Source organism: Dreissena polymorpha, chromosome 12 (genome assembly GCF_020536995.1).
Source record: "Dreissena polymorpha isolate Duluth1 chromosome 12, UMN_Dpol_1.0, whole genome shotgun sequence".
In the NCBI taxonomy this organism is placed as follows: Eukaryota; Metazoa; Mollusca; class Bivalvia; order Myida; family Dreissenidae; genus Dreissena; species Dreissena polymorpha.
In genome coordinates this window covers 28,349,494-28,367,514 of record NC_068366.1, presented here as the reverse complement: position 1 = coordinate 28,367,514, position 18,021 = coordinate 28,349,494, and the positions used below count along the sequence as shown (strand labels likewise).

At 36.3% G+C, this 18,021-nt stretch overlaps 1 protein-coding gene across 4 annotated transcripts in view; it reads right to left on the bottom strand.

Annotated features, from left to right (window-relative positions):
- Positions 1-1,508: 1,508 nt before the first annotated feature.
- LOC127853335 (tubby-related protein 4-like) overlaps positions 1,509-18,021 on the bottom strand; it is a 69,126-nt gene continuing 52,613 nt past the window's right edge. The window contains exons 12-15 of one of the 4 annotated variants that reach the window (XR_008036572.1): positions 12,491-13,851; positions 5,926-6,111; positions 2,213-2,898; positions 1,509-2,069 (exon numbers count right to left, since the gene is read on the bottom strand). Coding sequence is in view for 2 of the 4 variants with exons in the window: in XM_052387770.1 (XP_052243730.1) it covers positions 2,782-2,898; positions 5,926-6,111; positions 12,491-13,851 (1,664 nt within the window). In the remaining 2 variants the exon portion in view is untranslated. Of the gene's footprint in view, positions 2,899-5,925; positions 6,112-6,364; positions 6,421-12,490; positions 13,852-18,021 lie in introns of those variants that run through there. The other 3 variants (XR_008036573.1, XM_052387770.1, XM_052387771.1) reach the window with 3 other exon arrangements.

Below are 18,021 nucleotides of genomic sequence, written 5' to 3'. Positions count from 1 at the left end.
TCACATTTACAATACAATATCCTCCATCTAAACGAAAGATGTTGAGAGTAAACCATTGTTTAATTTTGTGAAATGCACCTTGACATCAACCTGACAACAAAATATAATCACAAGCTGGGTTTCCATGCAAGTTTGAAGTTTCATCAATATCGGTAAATTTTATTTAATTTTCAATTAGATCTTTAGTTACTGTTACCTTGACCCGACTGATCCCGAATGCGATCCCAAGCTATGTCTTCACATAAGATTCCTACACACAAAAGTTACCGTGGAATAACGTCATGACCTACCATCAAACCCAATCCAATAACCAGATTCTACTTTGTTGAAAACATGATAAACAAGAGGGCCTGAAAGGCCCAAAGTCGCTCACCTAAGATTCAAATGAACTGATCTGTTCTGTGCAGCCCAAGATGCCATTAGTACAAATGTTCTAACCAACTTTCATGACTAGTAAACACCCTGGCAGACATGTTGTTTTTCAACAGACTAGAAACATTTTCACACATCCAAGATATCATTTAAACAAATATTCTGACAAAGTTTCATGAAGATTCATGAAGCCATATAAGGACAATTGCCCCGCCCCCTGGTGGCCATGTTTTTCAAGCAACTGAAACCATTTTGGAACTTGTCAGAGATATCATTGGGATAAATCTTCTGACCAAGCTTCATTTAATGCACGACGGACAAAAGGCGATCACAAAAGAACAACATGAGCACGTTGTGCTCAGGTGAGCTAAAAACTAAGCTTGACATTTTTTATTTTAGAATGGCCATTTTCATACATGATATTGACCCTTAAATAATCATATTAGGGTATGGATAAACAAAAATACAACATGGGTGCCACTATGGCCCTTTTTTGCTCACCTGATTAAGGGTTTTGAGAGAGGATGATTGCTTAAGTTGTATTGATATACATGTCTATACAACAGTTCAACCCCCTGGGAGTGGCCAATTTTGTTTTAAACCATTATGACATGTTTGTTTGTCCAATCTAAATATAAAGTCTGCCAAAGCTGTTTGTTTCTCTCTGAGATAGGAATAAGGGTCTTACAAATTGCATGCTGTCTTTGCATGGCGAATATTTGTGGGGAGTTACTTCAAAATTGCTGTACATATTACGCCTGAATTGCGAGCTAGAGCATGCAAAACTGTTTTGAAAGTTACTTTAAAATTGTACGATGAATGATTCAGTTATAGTTTTAACATACAGTCGTATAGCCAAAGTCGACGTATGGCCTCTAAAATGACATCGAGCATGACATGGTGTCTTCACATGACAAACATTTGCTTTAAGTTATTTTACAATTGCATGAGTAATGATGAAGTTACAGTCTGAGGACAGTTCACCGGGACAAATGATAGATATTTTAAGGAAGCAAGCTCACAAAATTGTGGCATCGATAAATTACATATTTAATTAAAATTGTGCGGTGTAATTAATTTGATATTTTGATTGATGAAATAATTTGCTAAGGGAAGCATATCTTTCGCTAATACCATTAGAATATTGACAGCATTTTATTTTAATAAATAACATTTTACTTTTCAGAATTTCTTAAATAAGCACTCAGTAAAAGAATTATTCTTATGATTGCAAAACTTTCTCCCAAGAACACTTTTTGTTGGTGTGGGAAAATAAGGTGTTATAGTAAAATTGTCAATACATAATAGTTTCAACAAAGATCCTAATTAAAATGGGTAATATAATGAATTTTTAACTGCCTCTACACAAGGGCAAATATGTTGAAATGCCCTCTGGTATTCCTGGCCAATCTGGTCCATTCAAGAGTTTGTTAAAACAAGGGCTGTTTGTAAAACATGCATGCCCCCCCATATGGTCTGTCAGTTGTAGTGGCAGCCATTGTGTGAATATGTTTTTTTTGTCACTGTGGCCTTGACCTTTGACCTTAAGTGACCTGAAAATTATTAGGGGTCATCTGCCAGTCATGATCAATGTACCATGAAGTTTCATGATCCTAGGTGTAAGCATTCTTAAGTTATCATCCAAAAACCATTGTACTATTTCGAGTCCCTGTGACCTTGACCTTTGACCTAGTGACCTGAAAATTAATAGGGTCATCTGCCAGTCATGACCAATGTAACATGAAGTTTCATGATCCTTGGTGTAAGCCTTCTTGAGTTATCATCTGGAAACCATTGTACTATTTCGAGTCACTGTGACCTTGACCTTTGATCTAGTGACCTGAAAATCAATAGGGGTCATCTTCCAGTCATGATCAATGTGCCTATGAAGTTTTATGATCCTAGGCGTAAGCATTCTTGAGTTATCATCCGGAGACCATTTTACTGTTTCGAGTCACCATGACCTTGACCTTCGACCTAGTGACCTGTAAATCAATAGGGGTCATCTGACAGTCATGATCAATGTGCCTATGAAGTTTCATGATCCTTGGCCTAAGCGTTCTTGAGTTATCATCCGGAAACCATCTGGTGGACGGACGGACCAACAGACGGACGGACCGACATGTGCAAAACAATATACCCCCTCTTCTTCGAAGGGGGGCATAAATATATGACAAATACCAACTGTTCAAGTTTGGTCAAAATTCAATGGAAAGCAAGGTAGCAGTAAAGTTCACTATGCCAATGGTTGACAGGTATTAGTTATGGCCAACACAAGACAGTATTCCTATTCTAAAAGCTCACCAACGATTCCTGTTCATGAGAACACACAAAGCTATAACTGTTACATATCACTTCAGAAATTACTGTTATTAAGTATTTTTCTGTACAAGTGAAATTCCAGTAGTTCTACTTGAGACGCTGTGTCACATTTGCTAATGCCACTGCAAATGCTTGTATGGCTGTAAATGGGTACTGGAAGTCAAGGGTGTAGGCGTTGCTATCAATGCGTCCAAACTGCATCACCTACAAATAAGATTGCAGTCTCTAGTTAGTTTATATTCATTTGTCATTATTTTTGACTGTAAGTTATTGTCTTTCTTTTTTGCCAATGCATTATACATGTATTGAAATTAAAATACACTTTGAAATTAGAAGAGCTTTCCTAAAGGGATTAGCTATACAATGCCTTCAAACTTAGGATAGTGATTTTTCATCGAAAAGTGTCCATTTAATGATCTGAATGGATTTATGCCATGTTCTGTTGATATTTTAGTATAATAAGTATACCTCCTTTACTTTTTTATTAACAGGAATGGTATTTTTTATCATTTTGATTGTATTTGAAAACTGTATCCATGCATGCATGGAAACGGTTTTATTGTTTTCATTTATTTTCAATGATGAATACATGTTGTGACAGGGAAAACATTTATTAATGTATGTTATGCTTAGCTGTGGTCTATAGGGAAATAGATGTGATTTAAAACATGTAATTAACTGTTTCAAATACACGCTGGTCATCCGGATACTTTGATAACAGATGGCACTTCAATAACAGAGAAAAACAAAAGCCACGCACGAGAGGCAAGTTTCTCTTTTTTTAAGTTATATTTTTCAGGTTAGTTTTTTGACAAGGATCATGGTCGAGTTGATAATGGTGTATCCTTGTCTATTGGGAAGAAGAAAAAAAATATATTTTAAGTGACGACCAGAAATAATTGTTTACATAATGAACTTGTTTTGTAGTGGTAACTTGAGGTGCAGAGAGATGAAAATACAACAGATCATGTGGATCAATTTGACCGTGTTAAATTTTACTTATAGCAGGGCTCTTAATAACGGGAGCAAAGTGGTCTTTAAGAGGCAAATACACCTTTGTTCTTCATAAAATACTATGTTGTTGGTGCTAATCAGAATCTTATCATCATGACAATACTAATGCGTAGCCACAAAATTAATAAGAGAAGGGAAAACTCCCATTATCTTTAAAGCTCTGCTTATATTTACTTTTACGCAATGATAATTTCAGCTCATAGTGCGATTTATCTGACTATCAATAACTTTATTTGTTGAGTTAAAAGAATTTCAGACCTGCATCGCCGCTGATATTTATGATATCTCAAAGTAGCAGTTTTAGCAGAGCGATGTTTCTTGATATGCTATATAATATGTATAAGTACATGGCCTTAGTGCCTTCATTAGAACATAATTATACATGCTTAAGATAAACCATTTTGCTACAAAAAAGTTAATTAAAGTTGTTTAAGCTCGCGTACTATGCAAAATCCGGCGGTTCCGTGACTCAAACCTGTAAAAAAAGTATGGTCATATATAGACTGTACTCATCAAACATATCAAATTACTTTCACATTTATCTTTCACATTTATACAAAATCATAATCATATTCTAAAGGGCCAAGAAAATGTTTTGGTAATTCGTTTTTAATTTACGACAGTACATACATTTTTACAGTATTCCACAGCGAATTCTGCATTTCTGATTCATTAAAAAGAGAGTGCTATGTCTGATTCATTAAAAAGAGTGTGTTATATAAATATGTCGAGTAATTGGGAATAGAAGAGCCATTTTTATTGAGATGATTGATTAAAACAAGATGTGTTTGTGAAACACAATGTCCCCCTATATGATGTTTGACCTTGTAGGATGACCTTGACCTTGTGAAGGATGACCTTGACCTTTCACCACTCAAAATGTGCAGCTCCATGAGATACACATGCATGCCAAATATCAAGTTGCTATCTTCAATATTGCAAAAGTATTCATAAAATAAGCGATTTGGGCCACATATATTTGACCTCTGACCTTGAAGGATGACCTTAAGCTTTCACCACTCAAAATGTGCACCTCCATGAGATGCACATGCATGCCAAATATCAAGTGGCTATCTTCAATATTGCAAAAGTATTTATAAAAAAAGCGATTTGGGTCACATATATTTGACCTCTGACCTTGAAGGATGACCTTGACCTTGACCTTCCACCACTCAAAATGTGCAGCTTCATGAGATACACATGCATGCCAAATATGAAGTTGCTATCTTCAATATAGCAAAATGTTAAAGTTGGCGCAAACAGACAGACCAACAGACAGACCAACAGACAGGGCAAAAACAATATGTCCCCCACTACTATAGTGAGGGACATAAAAATGCCCATGAAAATTTGGCATCCGACTCTTTAAACATTTGAATTTTCTCAAATACGTTAGTACACTAAAATGAAACATGTTTTAACATTATTGGACATATTAATCTTCTTTTTTTTAAAGTTAGCAGGTTCTTGTTTTATTTCAAAGTATTTTTATTGGGTTGTACTGATCATCAAATTCATACTGATTATCTATGGAATTTTATCAATTTTTTTTCTTTATAATCCACCGTTTTTCCGCGAATTTATTTGTTCACACTACGTAGTCCAATACCATTAATCAACCAAACAATGTTCACTGTCTGAAAACCAAATGAAAAGAACATTAATACAAAAAAAGCTGAAGAAGTCTTCTCTTGCGGGTGGCTTTTGTTGTTCTCTGTTATCGAAGTGCCATCCGTTATCAAAGTATCCGCATACTCTGCGTGAAACAGTGAAAAATAACAGTGAAATTGATAATGTTCAGTACTGTTTTAGTTAGAAATGATGTTGTAATTTATATGTAATTTAGACATTACGACGTGTTCTTATTGCAAATTATCCAATTAAGCACCTTAACAATTTTAACAAAAGGTGTACAACAATTAAATAAATAGAAAATGAATAGGATAGCTGTAGATAATCGATCGACTTGTGATTATAAAAGCTAAATATTTGTACTTGTGAAATGTTAATTTTTCTGATCACTCTTGAATGAATCCATATTCTGCAGAAATAGTTCAAATAACATGAAAATTGAAAAAAGTGTCTTTACTGACAAAAGAATTGGATATTATTTTCCCAATAATGTTCATCAATTAGCAATGAATCAAAAAAATATTTATACGCACAATGAAGAAAAGTAAAGCAAACTGTCTATCAGTGAAACATCTATGCATGTACCTGCTTTCCTCGATGTTCGATTTGGAAGTTTTTGGCAGACTCTTGTGTAACCCGGCCTCCGAAATCCAGCTGGTACACTTGACTGTTTTCATTCCACAAAGGGGCCTTGTTATGTAATACAAATTGTCTGTTTGATGACATACACCTGTCCATACACCTGTCACCTTGATTCAATGCATTACGAAACTGAAAACAAAAACAGGACATAGACTTTGTCTCACAAACATGACTTTGTTTAAAATTTATCAGACACAAACAAACAGACAAATTTAAACATTCTCTTTACTTTTCTTCAGTTGAATCAGAATGTGAACATCCATATTCAAAGAATATCTTGGCTCTGACTTGTACTTCATTTTTAATAACAAATATTGGACAAGTCTTATCATGATTAATGGGAATACAACTTTCAAAAAAGGTTATAAATATAGTCACATACTGCTGGGACCCAGACAATGAGATAAGTATTGTTGATTCTTCAACTCAGTCAATTAACTGAAAATATTGATATAGGCTACTGTTTTCACTTGACATAGAGTAAGATGGGCTTAAACTGTGAATGAACACTTTAACATGTACATTTTTATTGTATGTGTATTATGTTACACTTGACATTATGTGTCAATTGCTCTACTACATGTATTATGTGACACTTGACAGTTTGTGTCAATTGCTATAGTTCATGTTTTTATGTGACACATGATAGCATGTCTCAATTGCTATATTACATGTATTTGGTGGCATTTGACAGTGTGTGTCAATAACTATATTACATGTATGTAGTGACATTTGACAGTGTGTGTCAATTGCTATATTACAAGTATTAAGTGGCATTTGACAGTGTATGTCGATTGCTATATTACATGTATTTTGTGACATTTGACAGTGTTTGTCGATTGCTATATAACATGTATTTAGTGACTTTTGACAGTGATGTAATTGCTATATGACATGTATGAGGTGACATTTGACAATGTTTGTCAATTGCTATATTTCATGTATTTAGTGACATTTGACAGTGTTTGTCAATTGCTATATTACATGTATTAAGTGACATTTGACAATGTTTGTCAATTGCTATATTACATGTATTAAGTGACATTTGACAATGTTTGTCAATTGCTATATAACATGCAGGGGTTTTTTTTAGAAAAAGGGGAAGACGCTGGACGCTGGGTAAAAGGGGAAAATAGAGCGTGAAAGAGACATATTTGGGGGAAAAATAAAAACTGTTCATTTCAATGTCTATAACTCACCTACAGACTAAATGTTTATTTTTAGAAAAAGAGGCATGTCTCTGACCTTTTTTGTTCTTAAACACATGAACAAGTATGATATTAAAGTCAAAGTCCTAAATAAAGTTGCAGGGGTAGATCTAATAATGGGAAATGTTTTCAACTGGGGCCGGGGGACGATGTTAATATTGTGATTTCAATTTCATGATGAATGGGTAGATGATTTAGATCTGCTACAGTATTGGAAGGATAAGGTGCGGCAGCTGCCGATTATGTACTTTCACTTTCACAATGTTCGATGTTTATTACATGTACCTCCGAGTTCTGCTGGGTTTCAACGGTTTTTGATGATTCATTCTTAGAAAATGCGTCGACGCAATTAATATTTTCCGAGTCCGAACGTTTTATTTCGTTCGTGTATGAACGCCAATTGTGAGACTTTTTTCTGTTTTAAAGTTTATATCTTGGCTTTCACATAACCCGGATGAAAATTCGACTGGTTTTCGGTAATTAATTGACGAAACGCCATTCTCGCGCAAGACCGGAATCCAGTAAAATAGTCCCATGATTAATACGATAAGTTGCCCGGTTTCCATTACGTAATTTAAGAGCTATATTTAGAATCACTGGTATTCCCAGGTTTGAGTGTTCGTCGGGAGAGAGAGAGAGAGAGAGAGCGAGATCGTTGTACACGGTACAAATTGGATAAGTGTCGACTTCCCAAAAGAAAAAAACATTTCTTTGAGGGTAAAATATTATATATTGGTAAAAAATTACATTTTTGGAGGGGAAATTGTATTTTTAGGGGAAAAATTCTGGTAGGGGAAGACGCCGAATATCGGTGTCACTTTCTTAGTAAAAAAAACCCCTGCCATGTATTAAAAGACATTTGACAATGTTTGTCAATTGCTATATTTCATGTATTTAGTGACATTTGACAATGTTTGTCAATTTGCTATATTACATGTATTAAGTGACATTTGACAATGTTTGTCAATTGCTATATTACATGTATTAAAAGACATTTGACAATGTTTGTCAATTGCTATATTTCATGTATTAAGTGACATTTGACAATGTTTGTCAATTGCTATATTTCATGTATTAAGTGACATTTGACAATGTTTGTCAATTGCTATATTACATGTTTTATGTGACTCTGCAGCTCGTGTGAATTGCTAAAGTACATGTATTATGCAACCAGCCAGGGCTTTTTTTTACAGTCCTTAGACAAGTTGAACCTGTATTTAGACATGAAACTGTTGTTTAAAGGGCACAGAAAGACTTATGGATTACATATTAAACAGTGCTCCAGCTAGCAATAAATAGAGGGGCGCAGCGCCCCTCTAAAATTTGCCCCCTTAAAAAGCGCCCCTCTATTTGTCTGTCAATTGCCCTTTTGGTCTATACAGTAATTTCCTGTTTTCAGGCTGTATAAATCGCGAGAAACATCAACATGAATACACAGTTAACACCCTTAAGTTACCGGTACATGACTGCCTGGGGCGTGTTAAGTCAACACATTGTGAACAAACAAGCCCCAAGGGCATGCTTTGTTATCCGATCACTAATTAGCCTTTTGTTGCAGACGATAGTAACATGCTGTGAGAGATTATCTCTGAGGTCACGGTTGGTTAGGCACAATCACACTCGAATGAAATCAAACTCCGCACTATTGAATTTTTTTAAACTTCTGAAGTCTTTGGCTATGATTTTTTGTTGCAAAAATAGTGATTTTTAATTCAAAATACCATTTAAAATTTGAAAATTAATGATCTTTTTTAATGCGAATATGCGGTTAATTTTTAGTCCGAAATTACGACATGGAAAACATATTTGTGTTTGGATTTTATTTCTGAACTTTAGAACACTGTCTGTCCTCAATCATGATGAATTTTAACATGAATAGGGGCAGACAGTTGTTATTTCAACAAATAAAGAGCTTGTTTGGAAGGAGGATTTATCCCTGTGCAAGTAAAATGTAATTTTGATATTGTCATATATTTTCGCGACCTAACAAAACTGTCAACATTGTTGACATTAGCTGAAATAACGTTTTGTAAAATAAATATATCCTATTAGTAACAATAACAATGTTTTATTTTATTCTCCAGACTGGATGCTACTTCATGGTGACATTGATCATTGTTTAGACTTTAAATTTGTCAATATAGATTTTTGTTTGAATTAATATTATTCATTTATTGTGGACAAACATTGGTTCAAAGTTATTAATAGCAACGAATTTAAGTGGTGACAGTCACAACGTTTTTTTGACCCACTGAAACCCCTGAATTTATTTCATGTTTTCTTTCTTTCTTCTACAAGGCCACTGATGCTGAAACTGGAACCTGAAAGATTAACATGCAGTTCAATGATGATAGGTGATAAAAAAACATCAAAATCCCCCCCCCCCGACACACACACACATCGGAAAGAAATATGATATCTACATATCTCTAATGCGTGTAGTCGGATGCTAGCCCAAGTCGGTTATGAAATTGGCTACTAAGTTGTTTTCCTTAGCGCCAATGTAGATAGTAATATATTTATTATAATTTCATTACACAAAATGAGGAACAGCATACAATTGGTGAAATCATCCAATGCACTAATGTTTACAATTCATAAGTATATAGTATAACCAAAGTATATACTTAAGTTTATTTATAACCAAATGCCCTATTTTCCAAAATTACGCGTGAAATGTGCCCTTTTGGGGGAAGCTCCCCTCTATTTTGAAAAGCTGGCTGGAGCACTGTTAAAGAAAACAAATACACTGTTACTCCCATACAAAGCGGATGACGGAATCCAAGCCACAAGACAGAGTTATAAATGGATTTGTGTTATAAGTTCTGAGCTAACTTATTTTGCCATGTTGTGTTGTCCTCTGCAAATACATGCATATAAACCCTACCATATCGATAACTGTATACATACCACTTTTGTAAGATGTATATACATCTGCATATCCAATATAATTACAACATAAATTAAACAAAACAAGCTCACTCCTATATTCCCCCCTAAACTTCGTGTGTGGGGTATTATAATACTGGAAATAAATGATCATAAATGTTTTAAAGAATTTCATAAACACAAACATACACCTTGTTTTAGAAGTGAAAAGTGTGCAGCGCAGTATGGAAGGTATCTAGATATAATTACAACAACCAATCCACCAGTGAATATTTATTTAGATTGACTGCAATAAGATACTCAGTTTCGTATCCAGTACGAATACAAGTAAATTGAAACAGAACAAGATTCAATCTTTCCTGATATATTTTGCATTAATAGGTTTTTTCAAAAACAAACTTTGAATAAGCCTATTATGGTGAAATGTATCAGGAAAGAGTACATCTTGGTCTGTGAAATAAGATACAAAGCAATGTTTTATTGTGGCAATCGCAGTCATTAAAAAAACGTGCTTCCATGAACGTTCTGAGAACCAGCAAAAATGCAAGTGAATTTCTGTTAACAATCATCCTTTGTTTGCATGTAACTAAAATGTCTGGATTATTTATTCAATGTCTGTTTGCCTGTTATGTTTTTAATTAAATTTAAGCAGACACCATTTAAATACATATTGTCTACAAATGACAATGAATTGTAACATGCCTCATTGAACTTTTCAAAGCCTCAATCATTCAAACGATCAATATTTATTATTGTAGATACAATGTCAAGTCCAAGGCCCATAACTTTAACTAGATCTGGCATGATTTAAACAAACTTGATTTAAAACCACTATAGGATGTTAGATGCCATACTTAAAACCTCTATACAGGTTTTTTTGGCTATTTTTTTTCCGATAAGGGAACCAGGTCAAGGTGAATTTTCATCCAAGGGACACAATTGGAACAAACATGTTACAGGGCAACCATACATTGTTACATGCAAAATATTACTACTCTGAGCTTTGTAGCTTTACAGAAAAAGGTGTTTTAGTCATTTTACAATACAAGACTATATAACCTAGAGCTTTGTCACAGATGCTGCATTGAAACAGAATATTTTGCATGTTGTCTTCACAAAACAAGAGAATATTATTTATGGCAATTTTTAAGAATTATTATGCCATTATCATTTATGGCCATTTTGACCTTTGAACTCTTGAATTCTTTCGCATGGCATGCCGTCCAATGACTGTGAACAAAATTAAAGTACAGAGTCATTTTAAAATCTCACAATGAATAGTTATGGCCCGGACAAGCTCATTTATGACTTTTGAACTCAAAGTGTGACTATGACCTTGGAGATATCGACGTAATTCTTTCGCATGACACACCGTCCAATAATGGTGAACAAATGCGCCAAATGATTTCAAAATCTCACTATGAACGACATAGTTATGGCCCGGACAAGCTCATTTATGGCCAATTTTGACCTTAATACTCAAAGTGTGACCTTGACCTTGAAGATCTAGATGTAATTCTTTTGAATGACACACTGTCCAATGATGGTGAACAAATGTGCCAATTGATTTTAAAGTCTCACAATAAATTACAAAGTTATGGCTCGGACAAGCTCATTTATGGGCATTTTGACCTTTGAACTCCAATTGTGACCCTGACCTTGGAGATATCGACGTACTTCTTTCCAATGACACACCGTCCTATGAAGGTAAACAAATGTACCAAGTTATTTTAAAATCTAACGATAAATGACATAGTTATGGTCCGAACAAACTTTTGGTTTAAAACACACTAAGTGACCCCTGACCTAGTTTTTGACCGGGCATGACCCATATTCAAACTTGACCTAGACATCATCTAGATACATCTTCTAATCCGATGAGATTTTTGGGACAGACAGACCAACCGACCGACTGACAGACAAGCTGATTGACAGACAATGTGACTCATATATAGCTCCCATTACCAATGATAATGGGGTTATAAAATGTGACCCCTGGTACAAAGCCCTTTTTTATCTTTAACGCATGACTTGAAACAATTTAGTAGAGGACCACTATAGAATGTAACACACCAAATTGTATAGTCTAACCCGTGTGGTTTCAGAAAATATTGTTGAAGTTTTCTTTAAATCTATTTCTAGCTGTATTGAACTACACATGCAATGCACTTAAATGATACGCACAACTTTGAAAGAGAATCACCAGAGGATCATTCTGTCAAATCTGCCCATTGGTTCAGAAGGAGAAAATGCTAGAAGAAAAAGTAAACACCTACCCAAATACCGGACAAACAACAACATCTCCTCATGAGCACTATTTGCTCTAAAAACTTGGAGGTAACTAATTACAAAAGCCTCACAAACCTATAATTTAATCAAATAATCATTTTTTCCAATTCTGAAACTGTTACCTTTTGTTTAAGATGAGCTTTCTGGAATGATTCAAGATTTTTGTAGCTAGATGACAGCATTATGTCTTCTAATGAGGGAACACGTTCGGTATCAGATGTGTCTAAGCTTTGATTAAAGGAAGATTTTTTCTTGAATATGGGACTGTAATGTTTGCACTTTCCCTGCATCAAGCCTTCCTTTGTTGACCTCTTGGATGAACCTCCTTCATGGATTCTATGCAATGGAGATGAAGGGAGAGATGTTGTCTGTGTAATATCTTTCCGCTCAAATTCACTTAATAAAGATGGTTTTCTCTTTTGACCCAAATACTTTATATCCTCATAAGTGTAAGCTGATTCATGTTGATGAATGTTTGTGTGCTGTAATGTGTCAAAAATATTCACTAATCCCATGGAGTTCTTATTAGTTACTTCTCTCTCTTTGGGATGTTGTTTTTCAAAAAATAGCGCTTGTGTTAATTCAGCCAAGCTGCCTATGTGACCCTTGTGTTCTTGGTCTGTGTCAGTCTGATTAGCAGCCTCTGATCCACTGTCAAGAATCAACCGTTTCTGGGACTGGGATGAAGGAGTCAGCACATTGCTGCTATCATGAACAATATTCCCTTCATTGATTGGATCCCTGTTAGTTTGATCATCTTCATCTGCAAACTTCAAGCCATGACAAGCAGGATCAGCCCATCGTGGGGCCCCAGTCTCCGTATAGTCAGAACGGAAATAGCGATCAACAAAACTAGCACCATGCTTATTTATACCAGTCTGAATGTGATCTGGTCTGGAATGTACATTTTGTTCACGGGTATTGACCTGACTACCCTCGTTACTTAACCTAGAGAGAAAGAAGTCCCCAACTATTGCACTATTTTGTAAGTTATGTGTATCTGGTAACGGAGATCTTATGCTATGCTCACTATGACTAGAAATTGAAGACCTGGTACTAGAACTATCAACAGGGGAAAATTGTTTGGAATTAACATAATTTGAGCTTATTGTCAACCCACCAGCATTTGATGATTCATTAACAAAATGATTAGAAAAAGGGGAGTATAATGGAACTTTAGGGCGGGCACCACCATTACTATGTGCATCCATCATAATGGCCTCATGAGAAATATTAAAAGCTTGGTTGTTCTGAGGATGGGTCTCTGATGCTGGGGACAGTTTAGTCTTCATGCACACTGATATCTGCCGCTCTGGGAGACAGTATGTAAGGCTGGTGGAGGCAGCCATGTTGCCACATGACATCTCGAGGTGTTCAGTCAGGAGGTCCACAGTCAGTATCTCACTGGAGTCTGGGCTTCCACCGTGGCTACCATGCGGGCTGCTCATCCAGTTTTCATTGTGAGCACCAGGCCCGAGGCCATCTGAAAAAGATATTGTATATTTCCAACAGGGCCTAAATAACATTAAAGCTTTATCCATGTCTGTGGCTAGTATGATTGAATATGAGGCTCTGAGTTGGTTTAATGACATGGCAACATCATAAGCTAGTAGGTTATGAAACTAAATAAAAGATGTTTGTACAAAACGAATCCCCCTTGATGCGAAGCCAAGTCTCAAATGCAATAATTACAATATTTTTTTTAATATGGCATTCCCAGTGAATTCGCCCTAAGTATCTTTATTTCAAAATCCATAGTGGTTTTCCCCTCCCTTAAGATTAAACCAGAATACACATTTATACAATCCGTAGTTTAAACCTTCTATAACTAGAAATGGCGCGGCAGAGGCCGACGCGTATCCCCACGCCGAATGTTTGACCTAGGTGTGCCCCAGGGTTGGTAATGGGGCCATGCATAGCTGAGATTGACCGTATTGTCATAAGAGAAGTTCATCATCAATTAGAAGTGAATTGGTGTAGAAATGAATAAGTTATAGTAAAAGGCAATTTTGGTTGGGTGTGACATATGTGGGCAGGGCGCCCCAGGGTTGGTAATTGTGCCATGCATAGTTGAGATTGACCGTATTGTCATAAGAGAAGTTCAGTATCAATTTGAAAAGAATCGGTGTAGAAATGAAGAAATTATAGTAAAAGGCAATTTGGGGCGGGTGTGGTCTATGTGGGCGGGGCCCCAGGGTTGGTAATGGGGCCATGCATAGTTGAGATTGACCGTATTGTCATAAGAGTGGTTCAGTATCAATTTGAAGTGAATCGGTGTAGAAATGAAGAAATTATAGTAAAAGGCAATTTTGGGTGGGTGTGGTCTATGTGGGCGGGGCGCCCCAGGGTTGGTAATGGGGCCATGCATAGTTGAGATTGACTGTATTGTCATAAGAGAAGTTCAATATCAATTTGAAGTGAATCGGTGTAGAAATGAAGAAATTATAGTAAAGGCAATTTTGGGTGGGTGTGGTCTATGTGGGCGGGGCCCCAGGGTTGGTTATGGGGCAATGCATAGTTGAGCTTGACCCTAATGTCGTAAGAGAAGTTCAGTATCAATTTGAAGTGAATCCGTGTAGAAATGAAAAAATTATAGTAAATGGAATTTTTTGGTGGGTGTGGCCTATGTGGGCGGGCGCCCCAGGGTTGGGATTGGGGCCATGCATAGTTGAGATTGACCCTAATGTCATAACAAAAGTTCAGTATCAATTTTAAGTGAATCCGTGTAGAAATGAAAAAATTATAGTAAATGGAAATTTTTGGTGGGTGTGGCCTATGTGGGCGGGGCGCCCCATGGTTGGGAATGGGGCCATGCATGGTTGAGATTGACCGTATTGTCATAAGAGAGGTCCAGTATCAATTTGAAGTGAATCGGTGTAGAAATAAAGAAGTAAATGTAAAATAACCTAAAAAAATGAGTGATAATTTCTGACGCGGCCCCACCCCAACCGCTATAACTTTTGACCCAGGGGTCAGATCAAAATTCCAAATAGTGCAGGGTCGCACATATGCTCATAGCTACCATGTGTGTAAGTTTCAAGGTTCTAGTGCTTTTAGTGTAGGAGGAGATAGTGGCCAGGACGGACGGACAGACAGACGGACGGACGGCGGAGATAACCACAATATCCCCACCTTTTTTTCAAAAAGCGTGGGGATAAATATTGTTTGTTTGGTAACAGTCCAAAGTAACAACCCCCTATGATCTTGACCTCTGACTGGTTAACATCATATAGACTGGCCTCTTCCCATCCCTAAGAATAACTTAAACTTGTCACTGGAGTGACAAATACCCCCAGATATTTCATTATGTAATTCATAACAAGTTTCAACAATAAACAAGAGGGCCAAGATGGCCCTTGTTCGCTCACCTGAGAAGAGTCGGTTCATTTAATATTTGCCAAATGTCAAACTTGACCTAGACCTATTGTCCAGAAAAACATCCTGGTCAAGTTTCATCATTTGAACCAAAACTCTGGCGTATGGAATGTTATTGTTTTTGTAAGATTTGACCTGGTTACCTGTATTTTGAGTTGACCCCCCTTACCAAACATCAAACTTAATTGCTAACAAAAATAAATATTATGACCAAGATTCATAAAATCTGAAACAAAATTGTGATCTCTAGAGTGTTTACAAGGATTTTGTATAATATAATGAAAATCTGGACAATCTAAGGGCAATAATTATGGCATTAATTATGTGATTTTGCTCATTATCAAACCTGACCGAGATCTTTCAGCAACTTTGATAAAGAATGCTTAAAAAATGTGAATGCTAGAGTGTTTACAAACTAAAAGACCAATCCTAAAACCTCGCCTGAGCCATCAGGTGAGCTAAAAAGTGTGTTTCTCCGATCTGAGCAATTTTCCAACTTGTCAGAGAAATCAATAAAACCAATGTTTTGACTAAGTTTCACGATGATTAGGCAAAAAATGTGACTTCTATAGTGTTCGATCACAAGGTTTCTCTCTAATCACATAAGGAAAACTGCCCCACCCCCTTGCGGCCATGTTTTTTACAGATCCGGACCATTTTGGGAACTCATCTGAGATATATATAAAAAAGATCTTTTCACCAAGTTTCATGATGATTGGGCAAATAATGTGACTTCTAGAGTGTTCACAAGCTTTTTTTACTATATAAATATAAGAAAACTGCCCCCCCCCCCCCCCCCGGCAGCCATGTTATTCAACTGACCAGAACCATTTTTGCACTCAACTCTTGTATCAAGGAAAAAAATGTTCTGACAAAATTTCATGAAAAGTGGGCCAAAAATGTGACTTCTAGAGTGTTCACATGTTTTCACTATATACATATAGAGAAAAATGCCCTGCCCACTGGCAGCCATGTTTTTGCACTGATCTGGACCATTTTCGGACTCGTCTGAGATATCAATAAAACCAATGTTTTGACAAACTTTCATGATGATTGGGCAAAAATTGTGACTTCTAGAGTGTTTACAAGGTTTCTCTATAGCCAAATAGGGAAAACTGCCACTATATACATATAGAGATAAATGCCCCGCCCAATGGCGGCCATGTATTTTCACCGATCTGGACCATTTTCGAACTCGTCCAAGATATCAATAAAACCAATGTTTTGACCAACTTTCATGATAATTGGGCAAAAATTGTGACTTCTAGAGTGTTTACAAGGTTTCTCTATAGCCAAATAGGGAAAACTGCCTCGCCTACTGGGGGCCATGTTTTTCAACGGACCGGAACCACTTTTGAACTCAACCAACATATCATTTAATTAAGACAAACATTGTGACCAAATTTCATGAAAATTGAACCAAAAATGTGACTTCTAGAGAGTTCAAATGTTTTTACTATATACATATAGAGAAAAATGCCCCGCCCACTGGCGGCCATGTTTTTGCACTGATCTGGACCATCTTCGGACTCGTCTGAGATATCAATAAAACCAATGTTTTGACAAACTTTCATGATGATTGGGCAAAATTGTGACTTCTAGAGTGTTTACAAGGTTTCTCTATAGCCAAATAGGGAGAACTGCCACTATATACATATACAGATAAATGCCCCGCCCACTGGCGGCCATGTTTTTTCACCGATCTGGACCATTTTCGAACTCGTCTGAGATATCAATAAAACCAATGTTTTGACCAACTTTCATGATGATTCGACAAAAATTGTGACTTCTCGAGTGTTTAAAAGGTTTCTCTATAGCAAAAAAGGGAGAACTGCCCCGCCTACTGGCGGCCATGTTTTTCAACGGACCGGAACCACTTTTGAACTCAACCAACATATCATTAAGACAAACATTTTTTAAAAGTTACATGAAGATTGGGCATAAAATGTGACTTCTACAGTGTTTACAAGTTTTTTCTCTTTTTTTGACCTAGTGACCTAGTTTTTGACCCGACACGACCCAGTTTCGAATTCGACCGAGATTTCATTGGGACAAAGCTTCTGACCAAGTTTCATGAAGATCGGACAAGAAATGTTGCCTCTAGAGTGTTTACAAACCAAATGTGGACGACAGACGGACGGACAGACGACGGACAAAAACCGGTCACAAAAGCTCACCTGAGCAATCAGGTAAGCTAAAAATTGGACCCAACAGCAAACATACCAAATACTTAACCTTTGGGCCTTGTTAATATTATATTTTAATATAAGATTGTTTG